The sequence below is a fragment of the Dendrobates tinctorius genome, unplaced genomic scaffold (assembly GCF_039654945.1).
Source record: "Dendrobates tinctorius isolate UK_male_01 unplaced genomic scaffold, ASM3965494v1 ptg000003l, whole genome shotgun sequence".
Classification (NCBI taxonomy): domain Eukaryota; kingdom Metazoa; phylum Chordata; class Amphibia; order Anura; family Dendrobatidae; genus Dendrobates; species Dendrobates tinctorius.
The window spans coordinates 36,214,477-36,237,471 of record NW_027361671.1 but is presented as its reverse complement, the minus strand read 5'-3'; the positions used below and the strand labels follow the sequence as shown (position 1 = coordinate 36,237,471).

The 22,995-nt window shown below is 42.6% G+C and overlaps 1 protein-coding gene across 5 annotated transcripts in view; it reads right to left on the bottom strand.

The window, feature by feature from the left end:
• The window catches only part of PAM (peptidylglycine alpha-amidating monooxygenase), a 250,259-nt gene that overhangs the window by 132,930 nt on the left and 94,334 nt on the right, over window positions 1-22,995 (bottom strand). For all 5 annotated transcript variants that reach the window (XM_073545548.1, XM_073545723.1, XM_073545901.1 and 2 more), the window contains exons 6-7: window positions 9,539-9,624; window positions 5,871-5,954 (exon numbers count right to left, since the gene is read on the bottom strand). In XM_073545548.1, the coding sequence (XP_073401649.1) occupies window positions 5,871-5,954; window positions 9,539-9,624 (170 nt within the window). The remainder of the gene's footprint in view (window positions 1-5,870; window positions 5,955-9,538; window positions 9,625-22,995) is intronic.

Here is a 22,995-nt window from a genome sequence, read left to right as displayed (position 1 = left end):
TATTTCTCCTGTTAGAATTACAATAAGAGACAGAAAGAGGGAATTACTTTTGTATATTTTCAATATTTTCAATAGTTAACATAATATACAGGAATGTGTCACAATTAAAATCAGGCAATCCTCACACTCCATTCATGTTTGCCATAAATGTGTCATTTATTTTATGTATTGCAAATGCTGCAGTTCACTTGAATCTGGAGTTTTTTTGCTTTTGCTCTTCTCCCTTCTGGAGATATTGCCACTATTCAGTGTACAAATGTAGTATTTTTCGTAAACTAGGTGTGGTTCTCAAAAAGACTCCCACTGAAAAGACTTAAGGACCACACCCACTGCACTAAAAAAATAAATAAATACCGTATATACTCGCGTATAAGCCGAGATTTCAGCCCATTTTTTTGGGCTGAAAGTCCCCCTCTCGGCATATACGTGAGTCATATAGCTAGGGGGTCGGCGGGGGAGCGGGGGTGTCAGATCATACTGACCCCCCCTGGCACGTCTCTGCAGTCCCCCTGCTTGTCCCACGGTCTTCTTTCCTTCCTACAGCGGTCACATGGTACCGCTCATTAAAGTCATGAATATGCGCATATTTATGACTTTAATGAGCGGTACCACGTGACCGCTGAAGGAAGGGAGACCGTGGCTGCAGAGACGCGCCAGGGGGAGGTAAGTATATGCTATATTCACCTGTCCCGGTTCCAATGCTGCTCGCTGCTGTCTGCTGCGTCCTCTGTGACATTCAGCCAGCAGAGGGCGTGGAAAACCGGAAATGCCTTGTCAGGTTTAATAAGTGGGATTTCTTGCCTTAAAAATGGGGTTGGGACCATCAGTTGTGTTGTGCAGAAGTCTGGTGGATACACAGCTGATAGTCCTACTGAATAGACTGTTAGAATTTGTATTCTGACAAGAAAAAAGCAGCTAAGTTAAGAAAAACGAGTGGCCATCATTACTTTAAGAAATGAAGGTCAGTCAGTCCAAAAAATTGGGAAAACTTTGAAAGTGTCCCCAAGTTCAGTGGCAAAAACCATGAAGTGCTACAAAAAAACTGGCCACATGAGGACCGCCCCAAGAAAGGAAGACCCAAGAGTCAACTCTGCTGCGGAGGATAAGTTCACCGCGTCACCAGCCTCAGAAATCACAGGTTAACAGCAGCTCAGATTAGAGACCAGGTCAACGCCACACAGAGTTCTAGCAGAAGACACATCTCTACAAGAACTGTTAAGAGGAGACTTTGTGCAGCAGGCCTTCATGGTAAAATAGCTGCTAGGAAACCACTGCTAAGGGCAGGCAACAAGCAGAAGAGACTGGTTTGGGCTAAAGAACACAAGGAATGGACATTAGACCAGTGGAAATCTGTGCTTTAGTCTGATGAGTCCAAATTTGAGAACTTTGGTTCCAACCACTGTGTCTTTGTGCGACGCAGACAAGGTGAACGGATGGACTCTACATGCCTGGTTCCCACCGTGAAGCATGGAGGAGGAGGTGTGATGGTGTGCGGGTGCTTTGCTGGTGACACTGTTGGGGATTTATTCAAAATTGAAGGCATACTGAACCAGCATGGCTACCACAACATCTTGCAGCGGTATGCTATTCCATCCGTTTAGTTGGACCATCATTTATTTTTCAACAGGACAATGACCCCAAACACACCTCTAGGATGTGTAAGAGCTAATTGACCAAGAAGGAGAGTGATGGGGTGCTACGCCAGATGACCTGCCCTCCACAGTCACCAGACCTGAACCCAATCGAGATGGTTTGGGGTGAGCTGGACCGCAGAGTGAAGGCAAAAGGGCCAACAAGTGCCAAGCATCTCTGGGAACTCCTTCAAGACTGTTGGAAGACCATTTCCGGTGACTACTTCTTGAAGCTCATCAAGAGAATGCCAATAGTATGCAAAGCAGTAATCAAAGCAAAAGGTGGCTACTTTGAAGAACCTAGAATATAAGACATATTTTCAGTTGTTTCACACTTTTTTGTTAATTATATAATTCCACATGTGTTAATTCTTAGTATTGATGCCTTCAGCGTGAATCTACAATTTTCATAATTATGAAAATAAAGAAAACTCTTTGAATGAGGTGTGTCCAAACTTTTGGTCTGTACTGTATATATATATATATATATATATATATATATATATATATATATATATATATTAATTACCAGGCCTGAGATTTAGTAATGAACAGGTGTCAGCCTGATAACCTCACTTATAAAACGGTACATAAAGCGTTAAAGACACACACACACACGGAGTCACCAACCAGCCTATGTAGGAGCATTAACATAATTAACCTACATATGCTGTAACAAAACAGCAACTGTCAGAAATCTGCGTGAAACGCAATATCTGTTTATTTTTAAAAAAAATTTAAAAAAAAAGAAAAAAATTGCGTGGGCTACCGCATAATTTTCAGAACCAGCAGAGGGAAAGCCGACAGCTGACGGCTGATGTTATATTTCTGGGAAGGAGCCAATAGCCACAAAGGTTCTCAGGCTATTAATATCAGCTCACAGATGTTTGCATGACATGGGGTCCCCCTATAAAATCGAACCAGCAAAGGCTAGGCAGACAGCTGTGAGCGGATATTAATATCCTGGGAAGGGTCACAGACACACATTCTCCACTCACACATTCTCCGCCCACACACTCTTCCTCCTTCTGACATCACTTCCTTTGACAAATCCGCAGCATTTTTGGCAGCAAATCAGCAAATCTTTTTACATCTGTGTTTTTGCTGCAGATTTGACTGACTCAATGGAAGTCAATGGGTGAAAAACGCTGCAAATAGAATTGACATGCTGCAGAAAATAAAACGCTGCGAACAAGGACTGAAATTTCCGGATCATGTGCACAACACTTCAGGATTGTCATTGATTAACCTTGCTTTAGTATTCCATTGTGTATTTGGATCATTTCCGAGCGGAAAAAAAACGCCGCAAAAACGCATCAAAAACGAATCGTGTGCACATAGCCTTAATGTATAATTTATTTCCTCTATACTTAATTTGAAATAATGTATTAAAATGTAATTTGAGATTACAACATTGCAAATGGCATCAATATACAGTAAATGTCCAATTTCTAATACCAGCATTGATATTTTTTTTTATTATTTTTTTTAATAATGCAATATTAGACTTTCCTACTTTTGCAGATGCTCATATCAAAGTTTGACATTTTGGTTTTCAGAAGTTGTATTTCTGCAGACAATAAAGTTAAAACAAAAATGAAACCTACTGTTCTAAATTAATGGAAAGGCTTTACGTTAGCTGCTTTTGTATTGATCTCCAGTTCTTTGTGCGTGCGGCATACATCAGCAAACCATTTCCAATTACAGAGTTCAAGTGGTCATTGACATGCCTTAATATCAAGTTAACAATATTCTAGTCATTTTAAACCTTATCAAATGGTCTTTTATACGTCACATTAAAAAGACAAAACCATTACTTTTAGGAAATTTAAAAGAAGGTTCTAATGCAGTAATTAGGTGCAGCCGGCAAAATGTCGGAGTGAATAAAATATTATTTACTAATAAACTAATCATTTTTTATGATGAAATTATATTATTTTATGATGATAAAGTCACCAGCTACATTTCGGTATGGAGAGAGACGACATTATGTCATTATATGTGGATTACTATGGTGGCAATGATGTATAGCTCGGTAGGTCATTACAATTTTTAGAAGCACAAATTAGGAGCAGACGCTAATATTTCAATAGTAGTGTAATATAGAACAGGATAACTGGATGTTTATGCACCAATAATTACAATTTACACCATGCTCTTTTTCACTGCCCTGTAGCATGTTGCGGAGAGAAAAATCACATAGAAGAATTTTCCAGGATAATCCATTGATATCCAATCCTTAAAGAGGACCTGTTACCAAGACAGTGGACACTTTTGCTCCTATTTTATTCGCACTACTCCCCTAAGTATTCATATTGTGGTATTTTATTTTGTAAATCAACCACACGGTCCCAGAGATACGGGACTTTTTATTGTTAACCTATCACATGAAAAACGCTATTAACCTGCAAATATGGGGTTAATCTGCAGGTTAATAGCGTTACTATCCAGTCCGGCAACTGCCCGTAGCCGAACTCTGCAGGGAGAAAATCAACTTTATTCTCCCCGGAAGCGTTCGGGTTTCAGTCACGGGGCGGCGCGGATTCAGTCACCGCTCTAAGAATACAGAGCATCGGCTGTAACTGCGCCCCCTACATGTAGCTGGCAGATGCCAACAAAATTGGTGGCTCTAGCGGACTTTAATGTGTGTGGGGGCCTTAAAAGCCAGAATGGAGACAACGCGAAAAATATTTGAAAGAGTTTCATGTAAAAATACTTTTTTCATAGCAGTAATATCGGCTGATTGCCAAGACTGCTTAAAGGGAATATCTTAAAAAATGACTTATTGTTTGAATCACTTTCATGTATTTTAAAAAATATATATATATTTTTTTCTTTTCATATTACAGTACATACACCTTAGGCAAACTATGGCAGAATCCGCCTACATTGGCTGCCAGAGTAATATGTATGGGGGCTACAAGGTTTTCTACAAAGAGATGTTGGAGAACAGAAAGAGCTGGCATGTCCAGTTTCAGACTGCAATCCTTTTTGTTCTCTAAGAGATAAGCCACCATCAGAAATATTTGGTGGCAGCTCTCTCATAAAAACACAGGAGCGCTCAGCACAGTGTGTGCTCCTTTGTATAGAGAGGTGAAGATAGAAAGCTGCTGGCTGAAAGATTGGCCAAACCATCTAAAGTGTATGGTAGCTTTAGACTCATAATTTCTCCTTCATGAAGAGTTTACAGCAGTTTCCTTATGCCACAAGAGTATCACGTCCCCCTGGAAGACCTGGAGTTAGATGGTCACGATGGGTAATGAATCGCAGGTCTTCTTTAGAAATGGACGTGATTTGTGTTCCATATTAAATGGATTTAGCTTCCTCTGGTGCTGAAGAGGTTAACGACTCTTTCTATGCTGGTCAGAAAAAAATGGTCAGACCTTGTCCCTGCCGGTGAAAGATTTGTCTTCCTATGTGCTAAAGTGAAGTGGTAGAGAAGAGTTGTAGTAGTGTTCTGTAGTTTGCTGTAGCACGTGTGTTTATCTCCTGGTCCCTGTCCCCATTTAGTTTATTCCTCCCTGTCCCTATCCTCCTCCCTATTGTTGGTTAGTGCTTTTGTATGATAGAGGTTTTGTGCTATCCCTGTTTTGTCTGTGTCTTGTTAACCTTACATTTCTGTCCCATGCCTCATGGGGTGGGAGAGGGGACACATCAGGGTTTAACAGGAGCATAGTAAGGTCGGAGACTCGGGCCTCTCTACTTTCAAGAGTACCCGCGGGACAAGGATAGTTAGGGTCCCAGTTCCAGGACAGTTTGAGGCCCCCCTTCAAAACAGAAGACCATCAAAGTGTGGGACACTTTATGATCAGAGGTAGGATTACAATGACAAGTAACACCTCTATACACAGCTGATACCACAGGATCCACCAATCACAATAGGTGCTGTCACAGCACCCACTCCCTTCACAATGACCTTAGCACATGCTCTTTAGACAGTTCAGAAAGGGTCTGAGTCGGTTCATTGCTGTTCTCATACATGTACATTTCCTGAAACAACAGAAAGTCTAAAAGGCCTGTGTCCAGTGAGAAAGTCGTAACATCGTAATCTTTTATTTTTAATAAAGATTGTGAGGTTGAAAAAAACATTGACAAAAGTATTTGAAAAGCCTATTGAGTGCAAAAACATTTTAACAATTTGTAATTTTCTGATGACAGATTCCCTTTGAGATCTAAGAAAGGATTGTACAGTTATGCAGACACTTTATGGCTTTAGAATCACAACTTTGCCATACTCACCTTGGAATGCTTTGGCGTCACCATAATGAACTTGAAGAACAAAATACTTAATGCCTGAATGTAGTCCAACTTTGAATCCAACATCTGAATCAAGAACATACAAATATGTAAGTAACAGAATTTACAAAAGGTAAAATATAAAGGAAAACAGTTTGACAACACCAGAAGAAAGTGTCATCCTTCGTTTTAGCAGTTCTATGTCACATCAATATTCACAACAAACTTTTCTATTAATTATGCAAAGTGTGTCATTGACACTTTATCTAAACACACCTTAAAAATTTCATTGGTCAATATATCAACCCTAAAATAGATAAAAATATGGAGATTGGATCTGACACAAACCAGTGCTACAATTCAGATTATTTTTAAATGTATCTATTTTTTTCAAAGAAAGATGCAATTGAAGCATGCTATATTAATGAATGCTGTGAGAAATCTGCAAAATGCAATTAATCAGTTCACACAGGCTACATTTAATATAATGGTTATAAGCCAACAAGTGGAGCATTGCTGCTGTAAGGGATCTTCAACCGTTTACACAGTTTTTAGAAAAAAAGTGTTTTTCTTTTTAATCATTTTTTAAATATGGTAAATAAATAAAACTCTGTACTCAGAGTAAGGCATGTTTCCGCTATTTTGGCGGATTGAGACTGACAGAAAAGACTGATATGTGAAACAGGCCTTAGCTGGCAATAGAGACACAAAAAATAAAAACATTTTTGGTAGATCTTTTTGCTTAATGACAACATGAAACGTGCTCTATGCTCTACATTTTGAGGTGGTGTTCTATAGACTTCTATGTGCCTGATAAAAAAAAAATATTTTTTGATACATAAATCTTAAATTTCTACATAAATCTTTAAAAAAAAAAAAATAAAAAATATGCACATGCGCATCTGTTCTATTCGTTGCAGTAGGTATGGGTTATACGTTGGGGTTTGTCTTTGTGCTTGGAGAATACTAAAGGAACAAACTTCCAAAAAAGGTAAAAAAATTTCCCAGATACTCAGCAAACAGTCAGGGCACTTTCACACGGCGGTTTTCTCAATACGTTTCATCCTACAGCTTTGCCAGAAACGGGAATGGATCTCATTATAGGGAAGGTCCTGAATATTTATGTCCCTTACACGCACATTTTCATGATGACAGATACATTTCCTCCATTCATATCAAATCTTTAACTTCTCTTTCGCCATTATACCTAATTGGAAGAGTAGTAGGGTTGCAGTGTTTCTACTGAGCAAATGGGTCAAATATGTGTGACATAGACTAGGAAAATCTTCTGTACTGCAAATCAGGCATCAACTAAGGGACATAAATGTTCTAAGAGGTACAGTAATAGCGTGAGATTGCCAACAAATGGGTCTCAATTTATAATTCCAGGACTAATTCAAAACAAGATTACAGCAATGTATCCAATGCGCCACAGACTTTTCCAGTATAGATTTTTTTTTTTTTTTTATAACTTAAAGGGATTTTACCATTAAACTTTTCACGCAAAATGTCATACTGAGCACCTACAGTAGACTTCAATACCATGGATACCTTGGAGTAAATGTTTTTTTTGTCCTCTCCTCAATGGCACCCTACAGTACACTCTGGATTTGCTTTGACCTAATATTTAACGCTCATGCTCAGCTCTCTTCAAGTCATCTAAAGTATAGTATATTAGAAATTAAGTTTCAATTTCAACATTAAAATGCATTCAGTACATGTCCCCAATACACCACAGAATTGTACTTCAATCCCTGCACCACCTCTACAATTCCATGCTTATTTGGGGCAACACTCCACCAAACCACCAGAAGATCCAATAGATGCATCCAAAAATGTTATCTCAGTCAAGTTATTTATTCCATTGACGTATAGGCAAAAAAAAACAAAACAACATTTCGACAGCCGATAGCCCTTGTCAAGCCAACATTCAAAAACCAAAAAAAAAAAAACAACAAAACTAAAAAATTTTTAAATCAGCCTTGACAAAGGCCATAATGCTGTAAAAACTTCTATTGGATCTTCTGGCAATTTGGTGGAAGATGCCCCAAGTTAGCATATATGAGTGTAGGAGTGGTGTAGGGAGGCCAGTTAGTAAATATTAAAGTGAATTAAGGTTACAGAAAACCCCTTAAAAATGCCATTAATGCCTATTTTTGCAGCTTTCCAGTTGAAGGACTCAAATAATGAAAAACAGTCAATGTCTGACAAAGCTTCCCCTTATAAACATTGCACACAGTACATTTTCGTGAATACACAATTCTCACTAGACAAGATAATTTTTTTTTCCAAAATAAACCCAGTTCTGCAGAAATGTTAATACCAGCTGATCCAGTTAAGCAGGAATGCATAGAGGAGATTAAAACCACAGTTTCAATTAACTGAGCATTCAATGTATTCAGTGCTGGTAATATTTGTCCTGTCGTTTAGTAAGCTTAAAGAGAACATGCACCATTCCATTGCAGAGATATTAACATTTGTTTCTATTGGGAGCGCACCATGTGAAATCTCTGCTTTGCAGTTCAATTGGCCATTTTTCCACGCTATGCTTTGGGGGGGGGGGGGTTTCCACCCCTCCCAGATGCTGCAAATCATAGAACAGCAAATAATCTAGCAGTCTATCATTCTCAATCGAGCTGTGATTGGCAGAGTCTGGGAAGAAGAGTACACAGTAATATGATGATTGCAATATATTAAAAGGGTAAAAGCTTTGATGGAAGGAGTGCTTCTTTAAAGATTACATCAACCAATTTTATTGCGCCAGTTCGTCAAACACAAATTAAGCACCTAGGCAGATTATTAATGAGAACATGTCACTTGAAAAAACGTTATTAACCTGCAGATATGAGGTTAATCTGCACAGCTGCCGCTCTCTATACACAGAGCGGTGACTGAACTGGCGCCACCCCTTTGTGACTGAAATACGAACGTTCCCAGGAGGTATAAAGTTAAGTTCTCCCCGTCTGTGGGGTGGGGTGGGGGGGACGGCACCAATTTTTTTTACTGATTTGTGAAAAGAGAGTGGCAGCTGTAATCGTTCCCCCCAGAAATGACTGACAGCAGGCCCTAATGCCATGCGAGTCAGTACTGGGGGCGCGGTTACAGTTGCTGCTCTTTATACACAGAGCGGTGACCAATCTGACAACACCCCTCCGTGACTGAAACACGATCATTCCCAGGAGGTATAAAGTTAACTTCCTCCCAGCAGTGGGGGAGGGTGAGAACACTATTAACCTGCAGATTAATGCAGGTTAACAGCACTTTTTCACATGATAGGTTCCCTTTAAATATTTTGCAACCACAGGTTCCATACAGACTGTTACACACAAACTCCGTGCAGTCTGATCGATCCTGCAGTCAGGCGTTACTCCCTTCCATGTGCTCCTTCTTCTGCCATCTGCAAAATTGAAATAAGATTGGGCAGAAAGAAAGGAAAGGAATACTCTATGACTGCAAGTTTATACTACACAGTCTTATTGTCTGTTAACATATAGATACGTAGGTCAGCAGAATGGCTATATACCCGAAACAGCAGGAATAGTAATCAAGACAATCTATAAAATTGCTTCATTTTTATCACATGCAATAAAACAATAAGCACGTAGCTGCAAAGATGAATAAAGGTTTAACTGTACACGTGTCAATAATAATGAAACATAACAGCTCTGTACCTTTTGGAAGCTTGGTTGGTGGTGCGTTTCTTGCCCAGGCATACATAATGCTAGATTTGTCTGTGCAGGGTCCAGCTCCACAGTCCCTAGATAGAAACATCTGTGTATTTATATTTGGTGCCAAAACACATATATATATATTTTTACAATATTAAAATAGGTTGAAAGTTGATTGGCGAATCATGTGACTCCAAATCGGATGATATACCGAGATTAAATTGTAATGAGCGGATCACTTCACGCAAACTCGGTCCACGTCGGTGCTCTCTGACTGTGGTGAACAGGAATTGCGCAAATTTCCTTAGCTTCCTGATTACAAAATTCGACTCATGAGGAGGTGCGCTGGCAAGACGTCACCTGAGCACTGCTTGCCACACAGATGACATTACGCTAGGCTGACAAATCAAGCACCAGATTGGGGAACCTGGAAATTTGTGCAGCTCCTGCCCATGGCCAGAGAGAATTGGACTATGACCGGGGTTGCGGGAAGCGATCTGCTCATCTCTAATTGTAATGTAAAAATTATTTAATGTGACAAATGTTCTTTAAAGCTCATCTCCAGTGCTTTACTGGAAATGAAATAAAAATGCGCTTAAAGTGAGCATGTATTTCAGGATTTTGCTAAGTAAACTACAAGCACTGTAATGTTGGTGTTTTTACACTGATTAAAAGGATACCTGTGGTGAAGAAATCAGTCTTGTGGTTCTTGTGTAATCAGTATTAGACGTTTTCAGTTAATGAGATAATCATGCTCCAGGGCAGCACTGTAGGCAGAGTCTTATCTTTCTGCTACAGGCCAAAGAAACCAAGGAAAGACCTTCCCAAAGGCCACCCTGAAGCACAAACATGTTCCTCATCATAGAGAAAGAGAGAGAGACACAGACTGTTTGTGCTTCAGGGTGGCCTGTAGGCAGGTCTCTTCCTGGTTTTCTGGCAAAGAGCACCAAGATAAGACTACAGTGCCGTCATGGAGCACGGGCATCTCATTGACTGAAAACTTCTAACACTAATAACACAAGAATTACAAGACGGATTTCTTCACCCCAGATATAATTTTAATCAGCATAACAGGGCCAACCTAACAATGCCTGTAGTTTAACTTGCAAAATCATGCTGACAGGTTCGCTTTAAAGAGTAAGAGGGGACTTAAATGATTGCAGGCCTTATGCTTATTCTAGCTAGAGAAAAAGAGAGAAAAGAAGTTATTTGCTTGAAATTACTTAGTTAAATAAAGAATCACTAGCTGCCTGGTTTAATGACAGGGAACTTGATACCTAAATAAGTCCTGTAATTACAGCAGCTACTGCACCGTATCAATGAAGCAGTGTCTGCAGTGAGTGGACGGTGTAGAAGTAGAAGAAGTGGAATATAAAGATGGTAAACATGACCAGCTGCAACTCTGCTGTCTATATTACATGGCAGCCCAATTATAGTATCCTACAATCATTGCATTAGGAACCAAGGTCTGCAGCATAAATGGCTGAGCCTTGAAGGAAAATGTTCCACTCAGATACAAGTTTAATCTGAGAGCAGCACTGAGATTTTTTAAAAGAGGTAGAAAAATATTCAGGATTGAGAGTCCTCAGTAGTTGATACCTTTTAATGGCTAACTGAAAAGATGGTAACACATTGCAAGCTTTCGAGACTACTCAGGTCTCTTCATCAGGCTAGACTAATACAAAATCTGAAGTCGTCTAGCCTGATGAAGAGACCTGAGTAGTCTCGAAAGCTTGCAATGTATTACCATCTTTTCAGTTAGCCATTAAAAGGTATCAACTACTGAGGACTCTCAATCCTGAATATTTTTCTATCTACTGGCTAACACGGTACAAAGATATACATCTTTCCTGTATTAAAAGAGGTATGCTTTCTTGCATTTCTACCTAAAAAAAGTAAATAATTGTGGAATATTAGCCCTTGTGAAATGTCAAAATTATTATTTAAACACTTTCTAGTTATGTTTGCTCATTTGCTTATTGATATCAGGAAATGACAAATATTTGGCCAGGGCAAAGGAAGTATCCTGCGCTGCTGGACAAATGACAATTCATGACAGGATATGAAGTGTTGATTTATTGTCAATGCATTTCAGAGTCACACGGATTCCTTCTTCAGATCAACCACATATACAGTCTTATGTGTGGTTGTCCTGAAGAGTCTTATGTGTGGTTGTCCTGAAGAGTCTTATATGTGGTTGTCCTGAAGAGTCTTATGTGTGGTTGTCCTGAAGAGTCTTATGTGTGGCTGTCCTGAAGAGTCTTATGTGTGGCTGTCCTGAAGAGTCTTATGTGTGGTTGTCCTGAAGAGTCATATGTGTGATTGTCCTGAACAGTCTTATGTATGGTTGTCCTGAAGAGTCTTATGTGTGGTTGTCCTGAAGAGTCATATGTGTGATTGTCCTGAACAGTCTTATGTATGGTTGTCCTGAAGAGTCTTATGTGTGGTTGTCCTGAAGAGTCTTATGTGTAGTTGTCCTGAAGAGTCTTATGTGTGGTTGTCCTGAAGAGTCTTATGTGTGGCTGTCCTGAAGAGTCTTATGTGTGGTTGTCCTGAAGAGTCATATGTGTGATTGTCCTGAACAGTCTTATGTGTGGTTGTCCTGAAGAGTCTTATGTGTGGCTGTCCTGAAGAGTCTTATGTGTGGCTGTCCTGAAGAGTCTTATGTGTGGCTGTCCTGAAGAGTCTTATGTGTGGTTGTCCTGAAGAGTCTTATGTGTGGTTGTCCTGAAGAGTCTTATGTGTGGTTGTCCTGAAGAGTCATATGTGTGATTGTCCTGAACAGTCTTATGTATGGTTGTCCTGAAGAGTCTTATGTGTGGTTGTCCTGAAGAGTCTTATGTGTGGTTGTCCTGAAGAGTCTTATGTGTGGTTGTCCTGAAGAGTCTTATGTGTGGTTGTCCTGAAGAGTCTTACGTGTGGTTGTCCTGAAGAGTCTTATGTGTGGTTGTCCTGAACAGTCTTATGTGTGGTTGTCCTGAAGAGTCATATGTGTGATTGTCCTGAACAGTCTTATGTGTGGTTGTCCTGAAGAGTCTTATGTGTGGCTGTCCTGAAGAGTCTTATGTGTGGTTGTCCTGAAGAGTCTTATGTGTGGTTGTCCTGAAGAGTCTTATGTGTGGTTGTCCTGAAGAGTCTTATGTGTGGTTGTCCTGAAGAGTCATATGTGTGATTGTCCTGAACAGTCTTATGTATGGTTGTCCTGAAGAGTCTTATGTGTGGTTGTCCTGAAGAGTCTTATGTGTGGTTGTCCTGAAGAGTCTTATGTGTGGTTGTCCTGAAGAGTCTTATGTGTGGTTGTCCTGAAGAGTCTTACGTGTGGTTGTCCTGAAGAGTCTTATGCGTAGTGGTCCTGAAGAAGGAGTCAGTGTGACAATAAACCAACATTTCATATCTTATTGTGGATTGTCATTTCTCCAGCAGTTCAGGATACTTCCTTTGCCCCGGTAAAATATTTGATACTATTTTTTGGAAGCTGCAGCATCTGAAACTTTTTTTTTTTTCTGAAGCTTTTTAGTGGTTTTGTCTTACACAACACGATAAGGTGAGCACATATATCTCTCTTTTGCCTTGTTATACTTGGATAAGACCCTATGCTTTTTGCACTTTATTCATAAAATGATAAATGTAATAATAACTCTTAGCTTCCAGAATACCAAAACTAACCAATTGTTCAAACAAAATTTGACATAAAGGTTCACCGAAACACCACAACCCTTTTTTCTGCTGAAAGACATGGGTCAGGACGGTATAACACTCAATGCTCACACATTGACGGCCTATCTTGAAAATACATCTGTACAATAACAAGAATACAGTAACTTGTATTACTGTGTGTCTGTTTAAGCTTTAATTGCAGAAAAAGGTTATGGTAAATAAATTAAAACACAAAATCAGAAATTAAAGAACTCAATAGTAAAATATTTGAAGGGCAATTTGCAAACTAAGGTTATGGTAAATAAATTAAAACACAAAATCAGAAATTAAAGAACTCAATAGTAAAATATTTGAAGGGCAATTTGCAAACTATTATAAATTATTCATCATATATAACTGGTTCATTAAAATACTAAATTAAATACATTAAAATACTAAATAAAAGGGAAATAAGAATAAATCAGTTTAATTTAACCTTAACGGCGAGTAAGCTCCTTTCCTGTGAAAGAAATGACCTAATGCTAAAATAGATTACCGCATTTTTAAGATACCCTTTTTTCCTCCAAATTTGGAAGGAAAATGTGGGTGTGTCTTATAATGTGAAGTGAGCTTACCGGGGGGTCAGCGGCAATGGAGCGGGGTCACAGGAGCCAGGGTAGCTGATTCAGGAATCCGCCGGTGGCGGCAGGAGTGCAGCGAATGCTTGGAGCCTGGGCGCTCATTAGATGCCGACACCAGTGAGCGGAGTCCTCTTTCCCATTTAGCATCCTGCGGTGGGCTTCAGGAAAATGTTCGCTGGAGGCGGCGTAAGAGCAGATTGAGAAGTTTTCCCAAAGCCCACCGTAGAGAACTCAATGAGAAAGGCATCACCTACACGGAAAGGCATAATTTTAGCAAACTGTTCCACGTCTGATCATTTTAAGGTAGTTTTACATGTTATAGGCCAGTGTTCAACATAGCGTTTTATCATACGTTCAGTGGCTCCGCCAAGGCTTACATCCAAAGTCCCACAAATGGAATTCGGGTGAATGTGCTGATGGGGCCACTGACTATATTTATGTAGACAGAGTAACATTGTGCTCTTTTGGATATTGGATATGTTGGCAGCAACATGTTGTAGACTACTTATTGTGGCCTGCACTAAGCATGTATGGCCAAAAATGACGTATGACAGACCACACTGTGACTCTGCCTACATCATTATTGTCAATAACTAGCTCAGCACATGCGCCCAAAACCCATTTTGCTCAGTTTCGGATGTAAGCCCCGGCATGGTCATGAACTTAGGGCAAACATGATGTGGACTCTGCCTTACATTCAAGGAGTGATTGTGGACGTGATGTCCTGACCGGCCTTGGGTCTACTGAACCAAACTCCACCATCTTATATATGCCTGTCAGGAAGTTGAATTTGGGTCAGGAGACCCACGGCTGGACCATGAATGTCAAATGTGTGAAATAGACCTTACACCCAGCAATTTCATACTTCTAGTAAAGTTCATCGCTTGATTTCCAGCGGCATTACATATAGCTGAAGTATAAGAACCCAAGCATTTACATAGCTAGCGTTTGTATGACAAGCAGGCAGAAATAGCCTCAAACTGAGCAAGAGAGTCTATTGGCACAGGATGCTGGCAAGCACAGATAAATTCTCTGATATACATCTCTAATTCATTTATCTGCTGGAATAGTTTTCTGGCTTCCACTTACAACCCCCTCCCTCTTTTAATCAAAGCCATAATTGGATCAGATATGGGCGGACATGCTATTAGTACATACCGTATGTGGCAAGGCGCCAAAGTTTGTTTTGCATTTACCTAAAATGTCACGGCTTTAGTATTATCTGTTCATTCACTTGGCAAATCTCTACTGTCTACTCTAATTTAGGCATAGCATAAACAGATGCATTTATAACATCTAAAAAGTAAAAGAAAATGATTTAGTATACTACTGGCATCAATAAAAAAAAGCCTTCATGTGCTAGACATTGTTACTAAACACGCCAAAATGAAAACTGCCAAAACGATTAACACATTCATACAATGGCTTATCACAGTATCTGAAGAAGCCATCATGTGAATGAAAAAGTGATTTAAACACAGATGGCAAACTAAAGCGATCACAAATTATCTTATTTGCAGTGAACTTTTTTTTAAGGTCTAGTGAGGTATTTTTTAAAACTTAGCTTCCACGGAATTAAAAAGACCTGAAAATATAAAGTTTCTTCCATATTAATAGTCTATTAAATTATATCTAAGCATTCCTAGTCTTCCACCGCTAACTGTTCCCGATGTGACAAGCACTAATGTTGCAATGACCAGATCGCTGGTACATCGCTAAGTGTGACAGTACTTTTAGCGATGTACCAGCGATCCCGACCAGCGATATGACGCGGTCAGGATCGCTGGTACATCTCTAAGTGGTCGCTAGTGAGCTGCCACACAGGCAGATCTCACCAGTGACATCGCTGGGGACGGGGGTCGCTACTTACCTGTCAGACGAGGCGATCCTGACGTCTTCCCGCTCACTTCCACGCTCGTCGCTCGTCTCTCCACAGGAAGCCCCAGCAGGAAGCTGACGACGAGAAACGGTCCAGGACGTTCTCGCGCGATCAGCGATAACCAGCGGGGGAGCGGGTTGTAGGTAAGTATCAGACACAGCGATGTCGCTAGCAATATCGCTATAACGTCACAAGTTATAGCGATATTGCTAGCGATATCGCTTAGTGTGACAGTACCTTAAGTGTGACAGTACCTTAAGATTGAGCACTTGATGATGAGGACGTGTGGAATGTAGGTGCATCATGTATGAATTGTCTTGGAGGAAAAAAAAACAACTTTATTATCCATGGCAACTGACGGTAATCATATAAAAAAAAAATAGGCATGGATTATATGGGAAATCCAGAATCTTCAATTTACTCCAAAAATCTCAATGATCCTCTAAACCAGTTTATTCTGATTTACGAAATGAGGTCTGCAAGGCAAATGTTAAATACAGTTTGAGATTGGGCATATAGCTGCTAAATAATAAGATAGATGATATAAAGAAAAATTAGCCTATGAGTGATTATGAACAGCAGTTGTATCTTTGCTATTGAAGCTTTTACGGTATTATTTTTTTTACCATTAAGGCAACATTTTTAAATTATTCGGATTCTTAAAAGATAATCTCTCAGAAGGACCAACCCTCTTAAACCGTCTATTTGGGAACGCAGGTCAGAGGAAGCTGAATAACATGGTACCTTGAAATCTGCAATCTGATGTCCTATTCCAGAGAATCCACGTTTTTATTATATGTAAATGAGCTGTTCAGGACTATGGGCCGGACACCGATCTGTATTAGAATCTACCTGCTGAGCTTATTTTAAATAAAAGGGGACATTCCCAGTGTGAGATATTTAAAAAAAGACATCAACAAACTGGAGCAAGTTCAGAAAAGAGCGACCAGAATGGTGACCGGTCTGCAAACCCTGTCTTATGAGGAAAGGTTGCAGGATTTGGGAATGTTTAGTTTGCAAAAGAGAAGACTGAGAGGAGACTTAATAGCTGTCTACAAATATCTAAAGGGCTGTCACATTGTAGAAGGATCAACTTTATTCTCATTTGCACAAGGAAAGACTAGAAGCAATGAGATGAAACTGAATGGGAGGAGACAGATTAGATATTAGAAAAAAACGGATTACTTACCGGTAATACTCTTTTGTAGAGTCCACAACAGCACCCACTGAGAGAGGGGATCCGCCCCCGGAACAGGAAACCTACAGAGAGATAAATGGGGCGGTCCCCCTCGCTCCCTCAGTTTGTGTTACCGAGAACAACGGAGGAACCGCCATACATGTTTTAGTCAAATTGTTTGGGCGATTCATCTATCTTACCCCTATGTAGCTTCTTATGTTTACTAAGTTTAATCACATATCTAACTTAACTCATAATCTCCACAACCAAGGAGACCCATGTGTGCAAAATTAATACGGGAGGGAAGTGAGCGGGTGCTGTCGTGGACGCTACAAAAGAGTATTACCGGTAAGTAATCCGGTTTTTCCTCGTCGCCACGACAGCACCCACTGAGAGATTTCCAGAGATAATCACTTGGGAGGGCACACCGTGTTAAGGACTGATCTACCAAAGGTTAGATCCTCGGTAGAGGACAAATCTAGTCTATAGTGACTATAAAAGGTAGACGGAGAAGACCAGGTTGCAGCCTTACATATTTGTTCGATTGGGACGTTCGCCCTCTCGGCCCAGGAGGATGATATGGCTCTAGTAGAGTGCGCCTTAATCCCCAGTGGAGGGTCTTCTCCTTTTGCCAAATATGCCATTGTGATCGCATCTCTAATCCACCTGGATATTGTGCCTGATGTAACTGCAGACCCCTTCCTGCTACCCTGGAAGGAGACAAAAAGAGACCTACTCTGCCTCCAGGGACTGGTCCTATCTAGGTAGGCTAGCACTGCTCTTTTCACATCTAAAGTGTGATATTTCACCTCGTCTTGTGTTGACGGGTTCTCATGGAAGGAAGGTAGGTATATCTCCTGAGATCTATGAAATTTAGTTGCCCGTTTTGGAAGGTAGGACGGGTCTGTCTTTAAAATCAGACTGTCTCGTGTTATTGATAGGAACGGAGGGTCCACTGATAGAGCGTGAAGATCACTCACTCTTCTAGCCGATACTAAGGCTACTAGCGTAGCAGTTTTTAACGAGAGGCAATTCACTGATGCCGAGCTTATGGGCTCAAATGGTGCCTGAGTGAAAGCATCCAAAACTAAACTAGAGTATGGTTCCATGCTGGTAGCTGAGGAATATGCACCGGTTCCGAGCGTTGACAAGCTGAAATGAAACGGGTCACCCATCTATTTGCCGCCACGTTATAGTTAAATAGGGCTCCTAGGGCTGACACGTGGACCTTTAGAGTGCTTACCGAGAGCCTTAATTCTCGGCCTTTTTGCAGAAACTCTAGAATGGCCGTAATAGGTACTTCCCCGGCTAGTTTTGCTGGGTGAAAGGCCAGGAACTTTTTCCACACTTTAGCATATATTTTTGTTGTGGATTCTTTCCTACTTTGCAGCAGGGTATTGATTAGGTTCTTTGAGAAACCTTTCTGCCTCAGTAGCTCCCTTTCAAATTCCAGGCCGCTAGGTGCAGGGCTTTGGCCTGTGGATGGTAGCAGGGTCCCTGCGAGAGAAGATTCTGGTGCAGCGGCAGGATCCACGGGTCAGTTACTGACATGGCTCTCAGCCATGAAAACCACGGTCTTTTTGGCCAAAACGGGGCTATCAAGATGACCCTCGCCCTCTCCTGTCTTATCTTCCTGACTACCGTTGGTAATAGAACCATTGGAGGGAAGGCATAGGCTAGCTGGAATGTCCAGGGTGCTTGGAGGGCATCTAGAATGTCTGGGTTGTCTGACCTGTAGAGTGAAGCAAACTTTCTTACGCGCCTGTTGGCTCTGGTCGCGAATAGGTCTATCTCTGGTGTGCCCCATTCTGACGCTATCATTTCGAAGACGTGCCTGCTGAGGACCCACTCGCCCTGATATAGGGCTTGGCGACTGAGATAGTCTGCTTGGGAGTTGTCTACTCCTCTTATATGGAGTGCTGACAAGGAGAGAAGATGTACCTCGGCCATCTCCAGGATCTTTCCCGCCATAGACATCAGTGGCACTGACCGCGTGCCTCCTTGCCGGTTTATATAGGCCACTGCGGTGGTATTGTCTGTCTGGATTCTTACGTGGGCGCCCCTTAACTGCGGGAGAAAATGAGATATCGCATAGAAAATTGCTGTTAGCTCCTTTACATTAGAGGAGTTCTCTATTTCATCATTACGCCACCAGCCTTGTACCATGTGCTCCTCTAGATGGGCCCCCCAACCCAAGGGGCTGGCATCCGTGGTGAGTATTTTGGAGGGAGTTACCCACCATTGCACTCCCTTCGATAAATTGGAAGGATTTAACCACCATCTTAGGGATTCAACCACCTCGGGCGATAGGGACATCTTCCCCTCCAACCGCCCCTGCAGTCTGTTTCCTGCAGAATAGCCCACTGTAGTTCTCTAGAGTGGAACTGGGCCCATTGCACTGCTGGAATACACGATATCAAGGATCCCAGCAAGGACATACCCTGTCTCAATGATAATACAGGTCTTTCTATAGTATTCCTTATCTTATTGATTATGGCTATCACTTTGGCGTGGGGCAGAAAGCATTCCTCCGCTACGGAGTCCACTTGCAGGCCTAGAAACCTCTGACAGGTTACTGGTTCTAGCCTGGACTTCTCCCAGTTAATTAGCCAGCCTAGTGTTCTCAGGGATGAGATAATCTTAGTTATTCTGGCCTCGCACTGTGAAACAGACTTTCCTACTATGAGTAGGTCGTCCAAGTAAGGGACCACTAGTGTGTCATTCAGCCTTACATACGACATAACCTCCAGCATCAATTTTGTAAATACCCGAGGAGCCATGGATAGTCCGAATGGCATTGCCGCAAACTGGAAATGCTGAATCCGACCTCTGAACCAGACTGCTACCCGCAGGAACCTCTGGTGCCCACGATATATGGGGAGATGGTAATAGGCGTCCTTTAGGTCCAAGACTGCCATATAACACCTGGGGAACAAAAGCTTTATTGCAGACTTTATCGACTCCATTTTAAACGACCTCAGTTTTAGGTAGGTATTAAGCTTTTTTAAATTTATTATGGTCCTAAAGGAGCCATCTGGTTTTGTGACTAAAAATAGAGAATAAAAGCCCATTCCCACTTCGTCCCCTGGGACCTCTACCAGGACCTGTTTAGTTAGCAGTACTGCAATCTCCATCTCCAGTGCTTCCTGCTGTGTCCCGGACTTCATAGAAGTCAATAGGAAGGAGTTCGGTGGATGCCGAACAAATTCTAATCTTAGGCCTGATGATACGATATTTATGGCCCATGGGTTTGATGTCACCTTCTCCCATTGGCGGCTGAATTTTAATAGCCTGCCACCTACCGATGTAATGGTTCTATCGGGACCTGTCTCCCCTGAAGGGACGTTTCCCGAATAGGTTGCCCCTTTGCTTGGGGTCTTTATTTCCCCAGCGGTCCTGGGGCCTAAAGTCCTTCTTTTTACCAAACGACGGCTTCCTGTAGGCCCTCCTGTTGAACGGAACATACGGGTTAGGGAAACCCTTCTTCCTCTCCCCCGCTTTTGTCAAAATCTCATCCAGTTCCGTGCCAAACAGGTACTTACCCTGGCAGGGTATAGCACACAGTCTAGTCTTTGTTTGTGTGTCTCCTTTCCACCCCTTCAACCATAAGGCCCGCCTGCCTGCATTGGGCAGTCCTGCCGCTCTAGCCGATAACCGGAGGGAGTCCGCGGAGGAGTCGGAGAGGAAGGCCGCTGCTCCCTTAATGAGGGGCATAGAGGAAAGGAGTCTATTTCTAGCTACTCCATTTTTAATATTGTCCTCCAAGTCATTCAGCCACACCAACATTGATCTTGCCGTGCACGTGGCTGCTATTGCGGGCTTAAAGGCTGCCGTACACGCTTCCCACGATCTTTTAAGGAATGTATCGGTTTTACGGTCCAAAGAATCAGCCAAAGTTCCCGAATCCTCTACCGGCAGGGAGGATCTACGAGACGTAGAGGCCACTGCCGCATCCACCTTGGGGGCTCTTGACCAGGCTGTTAAATCCTCATCGTCAAAGGGATACTTACGCTTTGACGTTAAGGGGAGAAACGTTCTCTGACCTTGTTTCTCCCACTCCCTTTTCACTAGCTCTTTTACCGCTGGGACCACTGGGAATGCCCGGAGTTTTCTACGGGAGATGCCAGCAAACATTATGTCTTGAGGGGTCTTGGGGTCCTTACTCTCTGGCAACCCCATAGTATTTCAGACAGACTTCACTAAATTACTGACACTGTCCGTGGGGAAACACGTCTGGTCCTCGTCCTCTGAGGACAGGTATTCCTGGGACTTATCGGAATCTAGATCCCCAGTTTCTGACGGCGACTTTGATGCCAGCGAAACTTCTCCTCTTGGCGAACATATTTCTCTCACTGAGAAGTGACCCCCCAAGCTACTGGAACCGCCTAAGGCCCGTAGCTCCTCTCTTATCATTGCCCGGATATCCTCCTTTTTCCGTGAGGATTCCTCCTGTAAGGCCTCTTCAATACAGGATTGGCATAATCTCTTAGGGTGGCCGTCTGGGAGGGGCTGAGAACATAAGGCACACTCTCTATGTTTCGCCTTCTCCGTTCTTTTAGCCTAAAGGGGTATGGACCAGAAAGAGAAGGCCATCAATCATTTATTCTGACCAAAAAACACTCACCCGTGAGTTTCGTCAGTAAGCTACCGGCTGCGGTGTCCACGACCCAGGCTGAGGCGAGGCATGGGACGACTTTTTCTCCTTGCGTTTCTTCTCTAAGGGCTCATCTTGCCTGGAAGGTCCACTAAATTCCTTCCTGGAGCTGCCACTTTTCCTGGTGCTACTGCTTCTCCTTGTAGCACTGCTCTGTCTACTGCCATGTGGGGATTCCACTGGCTGACCTAACGGGAGCGAAGCTGGGTCATCTAACGACGACATGACTGCGCAGTAGCGCTGTGTCTGCGGCTTCCTTTTGAAACGTTGCTATAGCTGCTCCTCTTCCTCTCCCTTTTTTTTTTTTCGTCCACCATCTTTTTTTTTTTTTTTTCTCTACTGCGCATGCGCGGGCGCTGTCCCGCGGTCTCTGCCTCCTGTCCTGACCCCGGAAGTCTTCAACCACTTCCGGGTTGCTTCAGCTGGGGGAACACTCGGTCACCGTGAATAGTGATGCGGCCGGCGATGCTCACCGCGCATCTGCGCTTCGCCATCCACAGGGTCCTTCTCCATTAACCCCTGCCGCAGGTATGAATCCCGGTGGCACTGCTCAGCACGTCGCTCGAGCTCTTCTGCCTCGGGGGGGGGGGGGGGGGGGCGCGCGGCCCAGTATGCCCCATATGGTACTTGTAATGCGCCTGCCCCCCGGGGGGGGGGGGTATAGCCATGTCCCTCTCCCCTAGTGAGCCTTGGCACCATTGTCACCTCCGGCCTCACCTGCATTACCAGCTCTGGGGGGGGGAGGGGAACACACCTCTCCGCCCGATGCTGCCTCCAGTCCTGGGGCCCCTGCTGCTCATATTCTGCACGCAGGCGGCTACCAGACCAGGAATCCTCTTCTGTGGGTTCCTTTCCAGGAACAGGAAACCAAACTGAGGGAGCGAGGGGGACCGCCCCATTTATCTCTCTGTAGGTTTCCTGTTCCGGGGGCGGATCCCCTCTCTCAGTGGGTGCTGTCGTGGCGAAGAGGAAAAACTTTTTGACAGAGTGATCAATGAGTGGAACAGGCTGCCACGAGAAGTCGTGAGTTCTCCTTCAATGGAAGTCTTCAAACAGAGGCTGGACAGACATCTGACTGGGATGATTTAGCGAATCCTGCTTTGAGCAGGGGGGGTTGGACCAGATGGCCCAGGAGGTCCCTTCCAACTCTACCATTCTATGATTCTACGATTCTAAACAACAAAGAACAGTATTATTATTATTATTATTTATTGTTATAGCGCCATTTATTCCATGGCGCTTTACATGTGAGGGGTATACATAAAAACAAGTACAATAATCTTAAACAGTACAAGTCATAACTGGTACAGGAGGAGAGAGGACCCTGCCCGCGAGGGCTCACAATCTTCAAGGGATGGGTGATAATACAGTAGGCGGGGGTAGAGCTGGTCGTGCAGCGGTTTGGTCGATCGGTGGTTACTGCAGGTTATAGGCTTGTCGGAAGAGGTGGGTCTTCAGGCTCTTTTTGAAGGT